The sequence below is a fragment of the Cryptomeria japonica genome, chromosome 5 (genome assembly GCF_030272615.1).
Source record: "Cryptomeria japonica chromosome 5, Sugi_1.0, whole genome shotgun sequence".
Lineage (NCBI taxonomy): Eukaryota > Viridiplantae > Streptophyta > Pinopsida > Cupressales > Cupressaceae > Cryptomeria > Cryptomeria japonica.
The window spans coordinates 522,462,128-522,483,234 of NC_081409.1; the positions used below are offsets into that span (position 1 = coordinate 522,462,128).

Sequence of the window (21,107 nt, forward strand, 5' to 3'; positions counted from 1 at the left end):
TAGAAACGATTTGCAGACTTCCAGGTATATACTTTGCATTAATTCTGAAAGTCGACTCTATCAAAAGAATTTCCTTTCTGAAAGCTACCTCTGAAAATATTGGACTGTTATGGTTGAAAGATATTTCGATTTTCTGCATGCCATAATTCTGAAGTCATTCTGGAAAATTTGCTTCAAGTTAAAAGTTGAAAAACTTGCACTTTCCTTTTTGCCCTCCTTAGCAAAGCTCAAAACTATGAATGAAAGAAAAAAAATGAAACCTGTAGCTGTATTTGGCCTTCATTTGTATACTGTTGTTCATAATTATTTTTTGTAAACTGCCTGACCGCCATGTGAAATGCATATCTGTTGTAGCGTGAAGAAGTTTGCAAGGCTTTTACTTTGCTTCAGGGCCCCTATATAGTTGATTTTCCTCAGAAGATGATTGCTTGCATTTATCTTCTATAGACTGGGTCTGCACGTTTTTGACAATCACTTCATGGTATTTCTTGTGCACAAAATAGTGTGGTCCTTGTCTCTATATTTCCTTATGAAAATGACTGTCCAAAGGCTACTAATGTAACATATGCTTCTTTTATACTAAGATCTGGTATTTTGACAGTGGTTGTACTAATTTATGTGCCAGAGCTCCAAACTGAAGTTACTTATTTTGGCTCTGAAGCATGAATATGAATGTTATATCTTCAGTTAATACTGATTTCTCTCACATGAAAAGGTCTATCCATGTGGACTTTGTGCCCTACCAATGTCTATGTGGCTTCTTAGACAAGCTGTTCCTATTCACGCAGATGCATCTTTCACTTTTATCTCAAAGTATATGATCGTATGTTTATTCCTTGATGCCTCTTCATTGCTTCAGGACCGCACTTGAAAGCATGTATGAATGTATTTTATTTTAAAAAAACTGCTGCTGCTACCCTTTGATTGCACTGTAACCTCTTTATCTTGCTGCTGCTTGACTGTAAAATTGACTGCTACCTATTGACAAAGATCTTATTTGTTGTTATTGGCTTTGACCTCTAGAAATGTAGCCTTCTGGAACACTGTAATGGCATCTCTCTGATATTGGCACATTAAATGATAAGCTTTACTCCTTAACTATAGTTATCGTGATGATCATGCAATCTTCCTTAATTCTCTTGTGCGATGGTCTCCGTGAATGAGTGCCCCTCGCATATGACAGTATGCTGGTGATGACTTTTAGGACTCTCATGCTCCTATCAGCCTAATGCCATGAGCGACATGTACTCCTTTATTGTGACCACCGTAGGAGACTGGTAAGGATTGTTTCACTAATGTCATAATAATCTGTCCCTAATGTCATACATGCTGAGCTCAACCCTCGTGGGAGCCCATTTTTCCCACATGCAGATATTTAATTGAAGCAATCAGCGATAAAACTTTACCCGTATCTGCACATTGAACAAACTGTTAGACAAAAAACTATGAATTTTCAGATATGTTTCTTGCTGTTTCTGATACGTACAATGATTGGACTGGTATGATGCATTGTAGGAGTGGATTGTGCATGCATTGATGATGTATATGCAAGGATATGGCATCCCGAGCTCTAATTCAATTCTCTTATCTCCTTGCAGACACTTGGAGCAGCAGGGGACCTCTGCAAAGGAGCTGGATATGAAGCTACTCAACTGCGGGGGGTTCGTCATTACGAGGCAATGACGGATCCCTTATCTTTGTTTATATTTTGTTTTTACATCCATCATTTCTTGTAGAATGCATCATAGGTAGTCATTCCCACGGCTTGTGTGGGAGCATCTCATTTAACATTTATGAATAAAGAAAAATGCTTTTTCAAATATGCAATGTTGTATGGTTCTTAATTGGTTGTGAACACTTGCATTTACTTGGAACTCTTTTTAGCATTCTATAGTATCTCTTGGCAAAACACAAACAACAGACATGTCTCCTTAAAACTATAAAACTTGACCAGCTCCACCTAAATGAGCTGGAGAAAGAAAATGGGTAACAGGTGTCAAAGCCCTTGGTTAGAGTTCTATGTTTGGTAGATGGAGATCAAAAGCCAATGGGGTTGAGGTCATGGGTAGGGCTAGAGAGTCCATCAAAAATTACAAGGGGGACAACCTCAAATTTGATCCCATATGGAAGATTATTGATAGGAGGTGGAACAATCATCTCCCCCAACCCATCCATGCAGCAAGGTACTTCTTCAACTCCTGATTTTTCCATTCAAATACCTTCTTAGATCCTAATGGAGAGGTTACACAGAGAATCACGACAAGCATTCAAAGGATGCCACCCCAAGTTGAGGTGAGAGACCTCATTGTCCAAGAATTGGAAAGTTATAGGGAAGGAAGAGGTGGGATCTTTTATTGGGAGATAGTTATCCAAGGAAGAACCACTCAAACACTATATATAAAATTTGAAGTCTTTCACATGCATCTTACAAGTTAAAATTTTCAAATTTACAACGATTGATACTTTGATAAAACATGTTTTGAGTTTGCTTTCTAGCTCTTCGACATTTGGTTTGTAGAGTTGGCGGACAAATTGGGATGCAAATATCCCAAATCTCCAAAGATTAGCCCGCCACATTTTGTGCCAAACTTGTAGTGCATCAAGCTATGAGCACAATTGGAGCTTATTTGAGGACATCCACATGAAGATTTTAGCTCAAAAACTCCTCAATGACCTTGTCTTTGTCCAATACAACCTTCGATTGTGCACAAGAAGGGTAGAGGACAAATCAGATGATCCCATTAATTTGGATGAAGATCCCCATTTTGTGTCAACGTTGTAGTGCATCAAGCTATGAGCACAATTGGAGCTTATTTGAGGACATCCACATGAAGATTTTAGCTCAAAAACTCCTCAATGACCTTGTCTTTGTCCAATACAACCTTCGGTTGTGCACAAGAAGGGTAGAGGACAAATCAGATGATCCCATTAATTTGGATGAAGATCCCTACACTGATTGGACAGGGTTGGATAAGCAGCCTCCATTGTTTATTGAGGATGAGATTCTTGATTATGAGAGGCAAGCATTGGAGGAGGTGGGTTTAGCAAAAGATGTAGGATTAGATGACATTGATGAGGCTGAGTCATTTCCATCAGCATCTACTACCAAGATGGAGGTCGACCCACTGCCTTTCATGCCAAGCAAGGAGCCATAGCAGACTCCAAGGACTAGACCCTATAGTTCTACTTCTCCCCTAGTTTTCCCTAGATAAGGAAAAAGGAAGATGTAAAATGTTGTAGAAATATAGTGATTTTATATTGAAATCATGATTTATAATTTAGTTGTAGCAGCTCAATGTGTGTGCAATCAAGGCTTCTTACTTTATTTCCTACAAAGTGTTTGAGGAAATGTCTGCATTTGCAAGGTAAAAATCAGAAAATTAGAAGTTTGGTCAAAATAAGTGTATGCATGAAGGATGAATCATGAAACACATAGGAAGCTATGAGCGGCTGATGTGAGAATTGAATCATTTTTAGCATAATTAATTAATCATGGTATGAACTATGAACTAGAAAAATGACCAGAATTTTAACAAAAATTACACATGGAAATTCAATGAATTTATGGCAAGAGAAGATCAGATAATTACTTGAGCAACTATGTTCAAGAAACTAGAACGTTACCAATGAAAAAGGATCAAAGTATATGTTGCATAGTAAATAACAAAAAATATCATATGATGTGGAATAATCACATTTAATGTCTAGATCATCTGACATAAAGCTTTACTGGTATTAGCACACCAAACTCTAGGATTTACAATGTCAAGTTAAACATCCTCTCAATGTTACATCCCATTTGTGCCCTAGTTGTTAATATGTTGTGATTACGCCATGTTATGTGTGCCCTAGTTGATCTATGCTATACTTACGAGATGTTTAAGCGTGCCCTAGATTTTTCATGTTGTAACTAAATGAACGTGCCCTAGGTGTTCATGTTTTAACTGAGTAATGATGCCCTAGATGGTATTTGTGCTAGTATAGTGAAATGAGGACTTACAATGGTTAGATTGATGTTTTGATATTTATCATGATGATATTTAAGATGTTTTATTTATGTTAATAATATTTTTGAAATGTCAAAGTTATGACAAGATTTCAGACTAATTGTTTGAACTGGGCCAAGTGTATGCAAGAGTTTGTCGCCCTCCGAGAAGGGAAGGGAAGTATCATCAGGTCGGGAGGTAAGGTGAGGAAGACCTTACGCCATCTGAAACCCTAACCCTGAGTCAGGTAGTCTCATGTTGACCTTGGTAATTTTCGTCACCATCACGTCAGGTAACCCTAGCTGGTCCGTTCAGAGATTTTAGGGTTTACAATCCTAAGTCTTTGAGTGGTTTCCAAGTTAATTTGCTATTATTATTATTATTAATTTTTAATTAATTACTTTATTAATATTTAAACTTAAAACTTTAAATGGCTCCTGTTGATTGCATAAATATATTTATAATATTTTTGCAATATTAAGTCTTTTGTGCAACTTTAGCCAATTCAATTATGGCTATTTTTAATCATAATCAAGTATATGAAATAAAGGGGGGAGGCCTTGGTATTTATATAAATTTTGGAAAATTCCTTAAAGTTATTAAATGTATTAATTGACATCAAGCTAAGGGTATCGAATTAAAATATTAAAGAATGCAATTAATTGACATCAAGCCAAGGGTATCGAATTAAAATATTAAAGAATGCAATTAATTGACATCATGCTAAGGGTATCGAATTAAAATATCAAACCCATTCTTTATAACCATGGCTATTAATCTATGTTTAAGCAATGCCTTTAGAATTTTTATCGAGCAAAATGGGCAAATAATTTCCTTGATAAATACCCATGAATCATTTTAAGAAAGAAGGGGAATACAATGTCTTTGAAAGGCATTGTCGGGCATAATAGGGAATAATGCTCAAATAAACATTACGAGCCATGTATTCTCATTTTTTGTTCTCATTAAGCAATTCCTTAAAAAAAAGCTAGAATTAGAGGAGACCATGGGCATGATTTGTTGCTTCTTTGGAAAGACAAAAATTCCAGAGGGTTGGGAAAACATTTTTGGCATGATCTCTACCATTCTCGTGAAGGAATCACGCATGCCTTGGGCGTAATTTTTTGGGCAAAGGAAAGGAAAACCGAATGGGAAGGCATATAGGCGGATTTTTGGAGAGAAACAAGGATTATTACTCTTCTTCTCTTGGACACTAGAGGAAACTTTTTGGTTCTGCAAATTAAGAACGTGGATTCTTTTCAACAGACAGACTAGAGGGAGTTATTTGAGAGAGGCACTCTGTATTAGTTGCTAAGCCCTCATTGTTCAGGTTATGTGATATTTGAAAAACCTAGTAGCATATTTATTCTTGCATTCCTTCCTTTAAGTTGAATTTCTTGGTTGAATTTAATGGGAAAGAAGAAAGTACAAAAATATTTTCTGTTATACACGATTTAACTGTGTTGGGCATTCTTAAGTGGAATAAAGAAAATTCTGGAAATCTTCAGCTATATCTTGATTTTTCTGAAATATACACAATCTGGAGCAAGAATAGAGAAATTACTTTGAATGATGTATAGGGTTAAACCCTTCTGCAGTTTAATAGAGAATATATGTACTGTTTTCTGCTAAACTTTCTATTATCAACCAGCATAATGTTATTTCTCATGAATGCTGAATAGGGTTTGAATATTCTGCAATTTTAGAAGGAAATTGTAAGCCGGTTACTTAGTAAATAAGGCTTTTTGTAATGCTTTAAAAGAAGACAATAGTATTAAGTTATATCCGCGGGGTAATTAGTTGCCAGACGGTTGATGGCCTAACCAACCGCAAACTCTTTATATTGTAAACTTGTAGCACATTTGGAACACATTGGATTGGGAAAGGAATATAATATAGAAATCTGTGTTACATGAATATACCGTGGTATACTGTATTGTGTGTTCTTGATTCCGTGCTAATGTGTTACTATGCTCTGGTGTTATAATTTGGATATTGATGTTCTGTATACTACAACCTAATTCACTTAGGCTACAAAACATTTTGGCGCCGCTGCCTAAGTCGAATTTGAAGGTCTCAGGAGGGAAAGCTGGCAGGATGGAAGTATAATGGGTCGTCCATTCAACCAAAGCATCCTGGTGACAGACAGTGACGTAGAGGATAATACGGAAGTAACTAGGGAGGATCAGTTGACACAAGACTTGATTCACGCATGGAACGTTTCCGTGGACCGGTACGTACAGCGAAAAGCGGAATTGAGCGCTGTCTCGGCTGGTACGGTACGGGCAGAACTCAACGTGAACTAGGCTGTGCACGATCTCCTGGGTAGCCTTCCACGGTTGTTGGCATGTGTACTCGTGGAACGTGAAGAGGAACGAGAGAACACACGGAGGGAGCAACAGAGGCAGCAAGTGCTTCAACAGTATAGAGAAAGGAACCGAAGGGAAGAAGAACAGAGGGACTTCACTTAGCGACGAAATCACCGTAGTTCCAACAATTAATGCCAAATACACTCAATAAAGATCGAAGCCGACAACCCCCAGAGGAAGAAGAGGGAGCCACAAAGACATAGTGAGAAGGTCCCTGCACATCCAAGAGCAACTGGAGAGGCGCCTGAAACTCTACCGAGACAAGAGCCACGACAGCCCACAGGGAATAGAAAGTGATGAGAATTGGGAGCATACAACCACGCCGACCGAGTCAATCAACAATTCCCAAAGTAAAGCGGGGAGTACGAGAAAAATGGCACATAACCCCGAAAAACAGAAACTTCCCAGATTCAATGGACTAGGATCAGAGGATCCCGCGCGCCACTGTAAAACTTGTGTCACCATATGGCAGGCCAATGGCAAGGATGATGAGGATAACTGGTTGAAAGCATTTCCGGCCACCCTCCGTGGGATTGCCCTTGACTGGTACACGGACCTACCCACCACTTCAAAGGATACCTGGAAGAACCTAGCTAAAGCATTCGAGGAGGAGTTTTGGCTACTCCGGGACGATGACGAGATCATTGCAAAAATATACATCAAACAGGGTAAGACGGAGATGGTAAGGTCCTACTACCACAGACTAAAAGAGTTGATTGGAAAAATGGACAATAAGCCAGCCAATGGGTTGAAGAAGCGATGGTTCATTGAGGGATTGCAACCATCCCTGTGGAAGAAGATGAAGGTAGTACCTCCATCTACGGTCACGGACGCATACAATAGAGCCATGGACATTGAAAACGAGAGCAAGACATCAAAGGGCAAGAGGCGTACAAGTGATGAAGATAGTAGTGATCAGGAAAGTGAGGAGGAGTCACGCACGATACAAGCGCTCCAGAAGGATATGAGACGGATGATGCGGGAAATGCAGACGCACAAGGAAGAAAGTAGGGAGGGTAGGGACCTCTGGTGCACAGAGTGCAAACTAGAGGGTCACACAAAAACCAATTGTCCAAAGAAAACTTTATGTGACATCTGCCAAGTGTTGGGGCATTCCATTAAGGAATGCCCCTACAACTTGAAGGCAAGGAGTGCCCAGGTACTATATACTCAAGAACAACCAACACCACCAACTACACCCTCCAAGAACACAAACTCAGACGCATCACCAGGTGGCTATAGGAACAGCCGGAGGGGGAGTAACAACAACAGCAATAATAATACCCCACGAGGACGCATCCAATATGATGCAAAAGGCAGACCGATGATACAATGTTGACGATGTAACGAATGGGGCCATTTTGCACGTGACTGCTAGAGTGGTGTTGGACAAGGAGGAGGGCTCCTCTACAAATGGTGTGGGCCGAGCAACCACGAAGATATGGAATGTCCAAGACAAAAAGGCATGAACATGCTGGAGGTAGTACGGTCGGAACCAGAAGTATTGGCCAGTACCCGATCTCATACAAGGAAACTAACTTACCCTGAACCAGGTATAGAAAAGGAGAGACTAAAGGAGGCACAAAAGGAAGTAGAAAGGGAAATGAGTGAGGGACGGCAGAAGACAGTACCCCACAAAACCACCAGCACCATACGAGCCAACTCCGAAGCTACCATAATGAACCAGCTGCTACAAACCACCGTGCCAGTCCGTGTAGCGGATCTGTTGCAGACACTACCACAACTACGGATAGCTATAAACCAAGTGGAGGAGACCACAAAGGAGGAAAAGACACCGGGACACAGAGAGGAAATGGAAGGAAGGAACCACTCAAAGGAGACTGCTGACCCTATGCTGATGGCAGTAGGGGTAGGCAGGACACCAGCCGTAGTAGAAATGGAGATTCTTGGTTACAGACTTACTAACACGATTGTAGATGGCGGGTCTGCGGTAAATGTGCTACCCGAGGAGACATGGAAAACCTTGGGGAAGCCGACACTGTGGCCACCTGCCTTCCACCTCGTAGGAGCAGATCAACATGGCATAAAACCACTGGGCACACTTATGGGCCAAAAGGTAACCATTGGAACCCAACAATTCTTTCTGGATTTTATGGTTATATCCTTAGCAAGGAAAGGATACGACGCACTCTTGGGAAGAGGATGGCTCATCACGGCCAAAGCAGATCACAATTGGAAGAAAAACACCCTCTCAATCGAAAGTGAACGGAAGAAATATATCATTGATCTAGGAAACCAAGTAGTGAGTCAAGAAGTGGCTTCAAATTCCAGGTCCGAGAAAGGCGCACCAGGGGAGGATGCTGAGATGGAACCTGATGAAGAAGGAGTCCTTCGCCTGGGGAATTGCTCAGAGGACAAAACAAGTTCTATCAATGGGTTATCCCACTGGCAGATGGAAGATTATGAAATCTTCCACCCGTGCAACGTGTTGGAGATCCTGGAGATCGCGGAAGGCAATACTTACCCACCACAATTTGCTGAATACCAGGAAGGGGAGGCCTGGGTCGATGGGACCCCGGCCCACCAATTCGGAGAAAATGAGATCGTACAATATGTGGAACCCAAGGTACAACAAACCAACCTCGGCGAAGAAAAGGATCCAAAAGTAATACTAGTAGGGGACAATTGGGACCCCGTACTAAAAGCAGCAGCATTTAAAATATTTCTCGAGAACAAAGATGTGTTCGCATGGACATATAAGGATTTGAAAGGAGTGCCTCCAGAATTATGCGTACATCGCATACCATTAATACCAGGGGCTAGGCCAGTAAGGAAACGCCCTTACCGCATGAACAAAAATTACGTGGCAAAGGTACAAGAGGAAATAGAAAAAATGTTAGAAGCCCGAATCATATTCCGGGTGCAAACCAGTGAATGGGTCTCGCCTATTGTCATTTTGCTCAAAAAAGAGGGAAATCAGATCCGCATCTGCGTAGACTTCAGATGCTTAAATGCTGTGATAGTGAAAGATCCCTTTCCCATACCATTTACTGATAGTATACTGGAAGAAGTGGCGGGGCACGAAATCTATTCCTTCATGGATGGCTTTTCGGGCTACAACCAGATCAGCATAGCCGAAGAGGATAGGCTGAAAACCACCTTTATTGTGGAAGATGGAGTCTACGCATATAATCAGATGCCATTCGGATTATGCAACGCCCCAGCCACATTCCAAAGGATCATACTGCATATCTTCGACAAAATGGCAACTGGAAATTTTAAAGCATTTCTGGACGATTGGTCAGTGTACAGCGAGAAGAAAAATCACTTGCAAATACTAGGGGAGTGCATGGAAAGGTGCCGTCGAGCATGACTTGCCCTCAATCCAAAGAAACGTCGGTTCCTCATTCCCCAAGGAAGGTTACTTGGCCACATAGTCTGCAAAGCAGGGTTGAAGACTGACCCTAATAAGATAAGAGTCATCATGGAAATGGAAGACCCAACGGATGTTACAGGAGTGAAATCCTTCCTGGGCCACGTAGGATACTATCGACGGTTTATCAAAGGATTTGCTGAGGTGTCCCTCCCACTGGAAAAACTCACAAGGGGGAGCCATTCGTATGGCACCAAGAGCAAGAAGAGGCCTTTAGGGAACTCAAATCCAGACTTGTAAGTGCACCTATCCTGATATACCCAAATTGGGATAATAAATTTCATGTGCATGTGGACGCCTCCAACTTTGCCATTGGCGCCACCCTAGCACAGGCAGGAGCCACAGGCTTGGACCACCCTATATACTTTGCCAGCCACCTACTGTCGAGAGCAGAAAGAAACTATAGTACCACAGAACGAGAAGCCTTGGGGATGGTGTACGCAATGCAAAAATTCCGGCATTACCTCCTGGCCACGCCCTTTACCTTCTTCGTAGATCACCAGGCACTCTTGTATCTAGTAAACAAACCGGCCATCCAAGGCAGAGTAAGTCGATGGCTGATCTTACTCCAGGAATTTACCTTCAACATTGTGGTGTGACCAGGAAAGAGCCATGTAATGGCTGATCATCTGTCAAGGATAAAATCAGGGGAACGCGTAGAGGGGGGAATAAATGAGGATTTTCCGGATGGCCACTTGTTTCAAATAGCAGTCTTACCATCTTGGTATGAGAAGCTCAGACAATACCTCGCCAGCGCAACGTTTCCAAAGGAGATGCCCCCAAGTGAAAGAAGGAAGCTGGCACTGAAAAGCACAACGTTCCAATTGATCCACGACCTTTTGTATAAAATGGGCCCTGATGGGGTACTACGAAGGTCTGTCTTAGAAGAAGAAATTTCGGGGGTTCTGAGGGAATCACATGAAGGGCTAGCCGGAGGGCATATGGGCCCAGATGCTACCGCAAGAAAAATATTACTAGCAGGGTTGTGGTGGCCTACACTTTATGCAAATGCGCGGGAATGGGTGTCAAGTTGTGATACTTGCCAAAGGGCGGGTAAGCCACTCAAACGAGACTTTATGCCTCTTTTTCCATCCCAACCACAGGAGTTGTTTGAGAGATGGGGGCTAGATTTTGTAGGGCCACTCAGGGTAAGCAAAGCACATAGATGCCGGTATATAGTCTTGGCCACAGAATACCTTACAAAATGGGCCGAGGCTAGAGCTCTTCCATGCAATACGGTACTCAGTACCGCCAAGTTCCTATATGAACAGATCGTAACTCGATTTGGCATACCGATACAGGTCACCAGTGATAGAGGCATACATTTTTGTGAATCAAGTGATACGCACTATGACAATAGAATTCAGAATTTTTCACACACTGTCGAGTCCATACTACCCAAGGGCGAATGAACAAGCAGAATCAACAAACAAAGTATTGGTGTCCATTCTATACAAGACTTGTGGAGTAGAACAAGAGGATTGGGAGGAAAGGTTGAGCACGGTGTTGTGGGCCTATCGTACTTCTTACAAAGCCACTACTGGGCACACCCCATTCCAGCTCATGTATGGACAAGAAGCTGTGATGCCAGCAGAGTACACTATACCAAGTTTGAGAATAGCAGTCCAAAACCGGTTGGGGGACGAGGACAGCCTAAGGGAGCGATTGACTACATTAATTCAGATGGAGGAACGTAGGACAGTAGCACAATGGGCCACAGAAGTAGCCCAGAGAAGAAGGAAATTTTGGCACGACAAACACCTGAGACAGATGAAATTCTCACCGGGACAGTTGGTGCTTAAATACAACGGCCGAAATGAACTCCGACCTGGGAAGTTTAAGGTACGATGGTTAGGACCCTATAAAATAGAGGGAGTAGGGGCAAACGGAGCTATAAAACTATCTACCATAGTTGGCAATCCGATCAAAGACCCAATAAATGGCTCAAAACTCAAAATCTACAAGGAGAGAGAAACTATCCAGGGGAGAGGAACTGTCCAGGAGAGAGAGGAGAGAGAAACTGTTGGGGTAAATATGTTGGGGTATGCCTGGAGAGAAAGTGGGACCAAGGAGAATGGTTCTAAGTCATGAAAATTAGAAACATGGGCTGAGAACAAGGAAAAATTAAATGCAAAGAGAACCCGAATAAAAATATTTCGCATGAAAAGAAAAGGCCATAGAAAGATAAAAACCAGAGGAAATATAAAGCGCTTAATATGGGGCCAGCAAAACAAAGGAGGGAGTGGATCACAAAATACTAAACGGAGAATAAAAAGCACCCGGCATAAAAGGAGCCAAGTGGCACAAAGGCACATAAACCTTGGCAAAGGCAACAAAGAAGCGTGGAGGAGTATACAAGGCGTATGCATTGAGCAATTGGCACGACGGCATAGCAACCCTTGCTAAGGCACTACGCGGCACGTACGCACGACCAAGAAAGGGCATGCCACGCGTTGGAAAGGTTGGAGCGTACGCGGAGCCGCGAAGGGGAGACGCGGCGTACGCGGAAAGACAAAGGGGAGAGGTGGCACGAAGGGAACACGGGGAGGCGGAGGCGACGGCTACGAAGGGAGCGCCCCAAGCATACGCAGGCTAAGGCGTACGCGGGTCAACGGCACATGCAACACCAGTGGCGTACACAGCACCACCGTTGGCGTACGCATAAGCAGACCAAGGCGTATGCAGCAACCAGTGTACGCAGCGCCCAACTGTGATGTACGCCTTAGCCATAGCAGGCGCAGGGACCACAACACACGCAGCCGCAGCGCACACAGCGACGGGGTAAAATGGCCACATCAGCTCCGCAGTATAGATATCCTTGAAAAAGATCAAGGCCACCAAAAGGGCCATCACTACGGTTGCACAGTAAGGCGAAAGCATACACCAGCAAGGCACAAGATGGTGAAAGGAAGTCACGGCAACCCTAGAACGGGAAGTTATGACATAAACTACAAGGCCAGTACCTCTAATAAGCAACCAATGGCCATGCCAGGAACCAACAAGAAAAGCCAGGAGAGGGCAGAACAGGTAAACGTGGAGAATATCATGTTTGAAGGAGTTCTTGGAAGTGAGTGCAGGAGGTGGTGGGAAAACAATGAGGAGGACCACCCTCTGAAGAATTCATTGAAGAAAGCAGAGGTGGATAAGATCATTCTTATGCCCATCTTCAATCTGAAAGAATTTGAGCCTGTATTGCGCGCCATGGTCCATGGATATGAGCAGGACAAACATAGATCAGTAATTGACTATTTGGGTCAGACGGTGGTCATTTCTTATGCACCCAAGGAATTCAGGAAGGTTTTTGGAATTCCAAGTAGCGGCGATTCAGCTATGAAACCATCAACAAGGATGTCTACAGAAGAAAAAAAGCGGCTGCTGGAACACATTTGCGGTAATACACTCACAGAAGAGCAATGGGACAATTTATGGCAGAATAGCAATAGAAGGGGTTGAAAAAATCTTATCTCACCTCACCAAAATGGAGATGCGTTATGGACATCCTGAAGAGTAAGCTAACAGCAGCAAGCCGAGCATCCAATGTTGCAATATGGATGCTACGCCTCATGTATGGACTGAGCAATGGCAAAATATACAACTGGGGCCAAGTCCTTTCGAGCCGGGTAAAGGAAGCCATGCTCCTCAAACACAAAACCCTATACGTACCTCATCACCTCATTGCTCTCTTCTTGGAAGCACTGAGAACACAGGTAGCATTAGAAAATAGAGGAGGGTTTGTGGCCTCAAGTTGGGTGGAGCCCTACAAGCCAGCCATGTACTATTGGCTACACCTGGACACCTTTTCAGTAGTAGCCACCGAGGCACCAAGAAAGAAAGCAAGGCAAGAACTAGCAGGAGGCATGGAAGATGGAGAAGAGGAAGACGACAACTCTGACGAAGAGGTAGAGACGGGGGAAGAGGAAACATATACATCATCTTCATTGGAGGAAGACGAAGGGGAATTCCGTATGGAGCAGAACCACACTATGCATGGACCAGAAGGTGATAAGGAGGATAGGACAAGGTCAGAATTCTCAACATTGGAACCAATGGGCATGGAACAGGAAGGAGGACACGTAGGAGGTCTGCTGCCACAAGGTCGTATGGGGGGCATACCAGCCGTACCAGGATGGGGAGTAAGGAAAAAGGTACTTTTCAAACCAACACAGATTCCCACCATGGCACAATTGGTACCTGGGGTCACAGGGACCCCATCTCAGTTAATAGACTTGAGGAGACATAGTGCGGGGGCCCACACTCTCCATATAAACACACCCAGGGGCGTGGAAGCGGCTAGAGCTGTGGCATTGGTAGTGGCACCAATAACCGATCCGCTCGCAACCGTGGCGGAAGGAAATACAGAAGAGGAAATACACCTGGAAGAGCCAGAAGGAGACAAAGGAAAGGGAACCAAGGAAACAGACATGGAGACAGAAACAGACAGCCTACTGGCCAGATTCCAGATGGACATAGAGGTTCCACCTCCTTCACCATGGCTGGGGCCTGACCAGCAAGAGGAGAGCCTGAGGATTGAAGAGATTGGGAAAGGGCACAATACGTCCTCACCAGCGGAGGGGATCCGAGAGTGGGAACCAGTTGCGCAGCATTTTCTTTCCGAGTTGGAAGTAATGAGGACAGCCACGGAGAGGATGATAGATCATTCTCGAGGATCTGATATGCCTGCTATAGTAAGAGCAACGGAAGCACTACTGGCGTTTATGACAGAAGGCTGCGAGAGGGAGTTCTCAGAGAAAATTAGGAACCAAGGTTGGCCCGACACGGGAACTCCAGAGATAGTAGCAGAATGGGGAGTACCACAGATCCTTAGTGGGCATACAGGAGGTAATCAGGAAGTAATAAGAACCCTCACTTCCATGGAACGGAACTTCCGTACTACATTCTTACAGCTCCAAGGGATGACTTGGAAAGCGAGCAAAATGGAAGGAGACCACACCTTGGCCCTACAGCGAGAGAGTGAGTTGAAAGAAAGGATCAATGCTCTAGAGCAAGAAAGGGTTCAAGAGAGAACCACGCGGCTGGAAAAAGAACGGGAGTTGGCTGCCTCTGAGAAAGATCGAATGGATGCACTCAGGCTTCTGAAAGCAACTCGGGAGAAACAACTCATTGCCAAAAGAGATCTAAAGATCCTCCGAGAACGGACCCCTACGGGAACAGGGACGTCCTCTTGTCCCTCTAAGTAGATAGTTTTTGTTATTTTGCTGTTTGTGTTCGTCTAGAAGACGAACAAGTTTTGGGGAGGGATGATGTAAGCCGGTTACTTAGTAAATAAGGCTTTTTGTCATGCTTTAAAAGAAGACAATAGTATTAAGTTATATCCACAGGGTAATTAGTTGCCGGACGGTTGATGGCCTAACCAACCGCAAACTCTTTATATTGTAAACTTGTAGCACATTTGGAACACATTGGATTGGGAAAGGAATATAATATAGAAATCTGTGTTACATGAATATATCGTGGTATACTGTATTGTGTGTTCTTGATTCCGTGCTAATGTGTTACTATGCTCTGGTGTTATAATTTGGATATTGATGTTCTGTATACTACAACCTAACTCACTTAGGCTACCAACAGAAATATACTTTTGTTCTACTAAATTTCTGCTATTGGAAAGATGTATGTTAGCTGTAGCAACTTAAAAAAAATATAACCAGTAATGAGATGCAGAAATATACTATTATGTTGGAAGGTTTGCATACCCTAGATTTGTAGTATGAATAATTTACCTTCTCAACTTGGGCTGACTCAGAATTAACCAAGTCTGGAGATATAACAACAGAGGTAAAACTTTTGTATCTTCCGTAAAACATCATCACATGTATTTATATATATGTATGTATGGATGGATGTATGCATGTATGTATGTAAAGGTATGATATAAAGCTTGGAAGAAAGTTGAGTGCAATTGTTAAATTATGCAGAAAGATAACCATTAGATTAGAGAGGGTGCATATCCTTTAGACTTGTAATAAGAAGATTTTACCTCTTAAATGAGCTATCTCAGATTTGTCTAAGTCTGAAAAATATCATAACGACGGTAAAGACGACCTATCTAAGATTTACCATCTCTAGAGTATGTTAAAACTAAGACCCTAGCCTAGGAAGGTAATGGGTATAGGAGCACAGCTGTACAATGATGCAGATAGCATCTCCATGAGAGAGAATACCTCAAAATTGCCTTGACAGCAGAGTCATGTCAGGCGTGGTGAGCATTCCAAACCTAAGGGTTGAATGAACAGCTGGCGGCTCTTATACCTCTTACTTTCCCATTCCAGGGAATTAGTTGTATTATTCCTACCTTTTGAAATCTTGAATGAGAAAATTAAAACAAAAACAATTAAGTGTGATCGCAGCTATATAAAAACCTTTGGGCCAAGGAGGTCCTCATACCAAAGCGTCAATCAAGATGGATAAGTTAACTTCAACTTGGAAGAAACGTCCGACTAGAGTAGTATTTATATGACTCTTAATGCTAATAGTCCTATGTATAGAAATACATAGCTTCATAGCTTCCTAATGCAGTTGGCATTCAAACAAATAAATAGTTTCATTGAACAATTTAGTAGCAGCAAAAAAGCTCATAATACGCACAGAACATAGAAGCTTATGTTGATGACGGTGATAGCAGTCTGTTGTCTATCTCATCTTTTCCTCACTAAGGTAAGTTTACCGGTTAAAACCATGCTACAATAAAACTAAAAAGGAACAATTTACAACTTATATAAAGTAAGGCCTTGAACCTCAAGATGAGGTAGAGTACCAGCCGATACAATCAAACATGCCAAACTAGGAAGAAATATTTACTGTTGATATTGTATGTTTATCATTTGCAACTTAATGACGGATGCAATTTAATAAAGGCCAATATGGGTTACTTCTCTTGTGTAAACAGCATTGAGACTGTGGGAAATACGAACTAATCAACTATTGTACTTAAGACTGGTAAATTTGTACAGAACATTGGTTCATAAAAAGGACGGTGAATTCTACATATTCATTAAGCTTGCATTCATCCTTGTTCACATGAGAGAGCAGGCTGCTAGCTCAAGGGCACAAGTATGAACTCTATATTATATTAACCTAGGGTTTGTCAAAGAAAGGTTACATTCTAAGAGTATAAGTCATCTCGAGTTTGTTAACCAGCATGGGAAACTTGAGTCCAAACATTTATGACAGCCAATGAGTCTCATAGAGTCAGAATGCAGTAGCATAGAGACAAACATGAGGACTCGGATACCTTCAGGAATTTAATCCAACCAAGCAGGACGATGAACAATTAACTTCAAGATCTAGAGTGAATACATTAACATAGAAACCCTCAGCTAAGGTGATGTTATTTTTGTAAGCGTCAACCAGTTTGTTAATCCAAATACACAATCCAATCAGAGGTCATACTAGTTAGGGGTAGCCTATAGCGTATGACCGATTAGGGATATGTGTAGGATTATCCACCAGTTCAAATGGCATGAGTTAGACTCCTGTTACCTCCCTGCGAAGGGTCGGGCCAATCCAGTCGGATATGGCACAGGGGACTAGTTAGTCTGTGGTTGGGCGGAAAAGCGCCCTGATGATACTTTCCCTCCTCATTGGTCAGTTGATAAAGTTATGAGAGTTTCAGAATTTTGGCATCTGGAGAAAAGTATTTTCTAAACCCTTCCTTTCATTTGAATTGAAATGTTTAAAGTTACTTGGGTATCTTATATTTATACTTCAATATAGATCTTGTTTATTTCATATATTTTCTTTTCAGTTATTTAATGGTCAAAAAAAAAACTGTGGTTTTTCCCTTTCTTTCTGCTGAAAATATTTAAAAGTTGTTATTTCAAATTTGCATAGGTTGTTGCATGTTACACTCAATCAAAACAAAAGATTTGATCTATTTCAGCATTGCTGCTACTGCCAGTACCAAACACAAAACATCATGAACATCAAAGTGATCTAGTACTGTATTCTTCTGCAATTATGAAATCACTATCATTATTGTTGATTCATACATATTTATGAGGACACAAAATATATGTTATATATTGAACACTTCACTTTTATAATGAGAAACCAAAGGCTCTACAGTTGATGATGAAAATAGTTGAATGTCAGTATATACAATAGAAATCCAAATGTAGACCTTCTTGAAAAGTGACTTACATCTCAGGGACTGGTAAACATTGGCCAAAAAAATATGGAACTATAAAAATTACAGCTGCAGATATTAGAGTAACACTGCAGGCCTCAACAATCCTGCAAAATATCACGGCACATTTTAGGAATGAGGCATTGCAAGTAAAGACAAGCAATTCTTCTAACAACAGAATAAACACACGTGACACATCAGATTAAAATTGGTGTTTAAAAAATCTACCTTGAGATTGCATGAGCCGAAGGTGGTCTGACTCTAGCCAACCATCCATGAGATGTATTTATGAAAGCTCCCAGGATACCAGCTGCTACACTAGTAATTAAAAAGAGAGGTAGATCCTGGAGATGAAATACAGGCTGAAAGAAGGGAAATTTATAAGGAAAAAAAAAACCTTTCCATTCCACTGGAAGATTTTGGAGAAAAACTGTAGTACAATGTAAACCAAAGGATAGCAAGATAGATATATTTAATACCACCTGAAGCCCATGGAAAGACAAGCTCCCTGGAAGGACAAAAGAGAACTCCCTGCACTTTGAAGAGTGTGTATCTGAGATAAGTCCTCATTAAACTAACAAACATAATTATACCATTTTACAAAAATAATGTCATCTGAGAAAAATCACCCTTCATGAAGCCATGATAGCAACATTGTAGCTACTGCTGTGCAGACTAGTGATCTCCACATAACCTAAAGATGTAAATAATAAATATCAAGCACTTCATCACACCCATACATGTTGGTCTCTTTGCAGGCTTTAAGATAATATATTTTAGTACAGATTGAACACACCTTTCTTGACCAAAAGCTAGAGGCTTCTTCTAATGAATAAAGAACCCCCCCTACAGGAGAACCAAATGCAGCTGCCAGTCTGAAAAGACAGCCAAAGGAGCAACCAAACAGAAAAAACATTCAGAGCCTACTTATTTCGTTATGAAACTCAAAGCAGCACTTATACAACCATGAAATCCACCTTGAGTTTTCAGAGACCATTCAATGTTAGTTTGAAATCACAGACAAATTTAAGGGTTTTGCTTCAAAATACCCAGCAGCAGTGCCAGCAGATATAAACTCCCGACGGTCTTTGTCATTGTGGAAATCCTGCATACAATTTCAAGTTCAAACAATGATGTAAGAAGGAACAAACAAACTAAATTACTAGGATAAATATATACAAGAATAACATGCTTACAAAGGGCCATGCTTGTGGATGAAGTTTATGACAGCATGATCTTTTATCTTTGTACTTTTTCTGGTTAGGAAATTCACCATGCATCCATGTCAAGGTAGAAGCAATTGCTGCACCAATGTGCACCATGGGCCCTTCTTGACCTAACTGTCACAAGTAACCTGTTAGAATATTTGAAAACATTATTATAGTGGCAAAGATATCAACAAGATTAGGCATAACAAAATCCAGAAAGTTTATGTTAAAATATTAATACATGGCTCCAAAACTTGTTAAATAGACATCCTTTTTGCAGAAAAATATCTGATCTGCACATAAGGACTGGGGCTTACTTGCCGACATGACAAATTTACAAGTAAAACTAAAATGCAAATCGAAAAGGTCCTTCAAAATATCAAAAAAAATGGTCACTTACACTTAACAAAGGTTTATTACTTATTAAAGGAAAACAATTGTTAGCTCCAAGAAAACTAAAATAATCAAAACAGTACTAGACCCTAATATCTTGTTTGAGAAAAGGAATAAAAAGCATTGTAGATATCAAATAAACCCAATCCCAACTTTTGTTAAAGGCAAATGGTATGACTTCACTCCATAAATAAGTAGCCAATTGCATATCCCAACTTCTAGAGAATAAGATGAAACTAGAAAGATGCCATTCAGTTTGCTCCAAGAAAGGAAGATGTCACAATAAAATACCATTCAAACCATCGCACCTACATTTTTTTCCATGAAAATCCAAAAAAATAACAATAAATTTATTTGGGTGCAAATGAGGTAGTTTGGGCACATGTAACATTAGCATTCTAAGTCCAGTCATGCACATCATTGTGTAATGTCCCCTCTTTCCTAGACAATCACTCAGATGACCAGATTTGCCTATTATCCATCTCCGTAGGCAAATCCAGTGGTTAGGGGATGATATTCCTGGCATAAGAGGTCTTTCTAAACTTGAGATTGGCAGTTGACAGGCTTCACTTATGAGCAAATAATATTAATTTATTGCAAAGTCACTTTTTGCTAAAAATAAAAAATCTCATTTATTAAAAAGAGTAAAATCTTATTAAAGTGACTACTTATAGCAAATTATGAAAATCATAAAGTAACTTTATAAATTTAAATTATAAAGTAGGTGCAAATTATAAAGTAAGTGGGGAATAATAAAAAATAAAGTGTGATTATAATATTAACCCCAACTTGGGCACACCCTAGCCTTGGACGCATTAATGGACTTGAAAAGCAAAATTAAAAGTTGCAAAGGGAGGAGTTGGAGTCCAAAGGTGAAGAGAGTTTAATAAAGAGACTTCATTTCTCTATTTGCTAATTTATAAATGATTATTTTCAGAAATCTTTCTCAGAGCAGCTTATACCAGGTAATTTCTAGGGGACGAAAACCCATGGAGAATTGTGAATTGGACAAAAACCCAGTTCATCATTGAGGGGAACCTACACAAGGTTTCCATTCATGCTTCATCGGACGAATTTTCAGGCAGATTTTACAGGTTTTTTACAGTAATAAAGCATCAAGAGTTTGGTGCATTCAGATCAGTCAAATTCAATAATAATAAATGCTTCCAAGAGGTTGATTTGGTCAATGATTAGTGAAATTCTCTGCAAGGGCTTCAATTAAAATTTGGTTGCAGCAGATATAAGGTGATTTGTGACAGATCAGGAAGGATTGAAGCCTCCTTAACTCAGCCATACCATTTCCCAGGATAGCCCTACCAATTCCTCAGACGTACAATTCCTCCTATAGGCCGTAACATTCAGAAATGGCTTTGGGGTCTGTACAGATTTCTTGATCAGTAATTGTCAGCAGCAAATTTGAGATTCATTCAGGCATCGGGAATACTTTATGGATTAGTTTGTTTTGCACATTGAGGAATTAGAGTTTGATTCAATAATTTTGCCTGCAGGCCAGGCGTAGGGTTTAGTAATTCCATTGTTTCTTTCAATATTTGTTTTCAGTAATTATCGTTGTCGCAAATAAAACCAGTTGGTGCCACTGTAGCAAGTTGA

At 41.1% G+C, this 21,107-nt stretch overlaps 1 protein-coding gene across 13 annotated transcripts in view; it reads right to left on the minus strand.

The window, feature by feature from the left end:
* The window catches only part of LOC131060938 (uncharacterized), a 198,006-nt gene that overhangs the window by 52,245 nt on the left and 124,654 nt on the right, over positions 1–21,107 (minus strand). For all 13 annotated transcript variants that reach the window (XM_057994393.2, XM_057994389.2, XM_057994392.2 and 10 more), the window contains 7 exons: positions 19,092–19,235; positions 18,945–19,000; positions 18,692–18,770; positions 18,525–18,589; positions 18,378–18,426; positions 18,124–18,257; positions 17,910–18,002 (listed from right to left, as the gene is read on the minus strand). In XM_057994393.2, the coding sequence (XP_057850376.1) occupies positions 17,910–18,002; positions 18,124–18,257; positions 18,378–18,426; positions 18,525–18,589; positions 18,692–18,770; positions 18,945–19,000; positions 19,092–19,235 (620 nt within the window). The remainder of the gene's footprint in view (positions 1–17,909; positions 18,003–18,123; positions 18,258–18,377; positions 18,427–18,524; positions 18,590–18,691; positions 18,771–18,944; positions 19,001–19,091; positions 19,236–21,107) is intronic.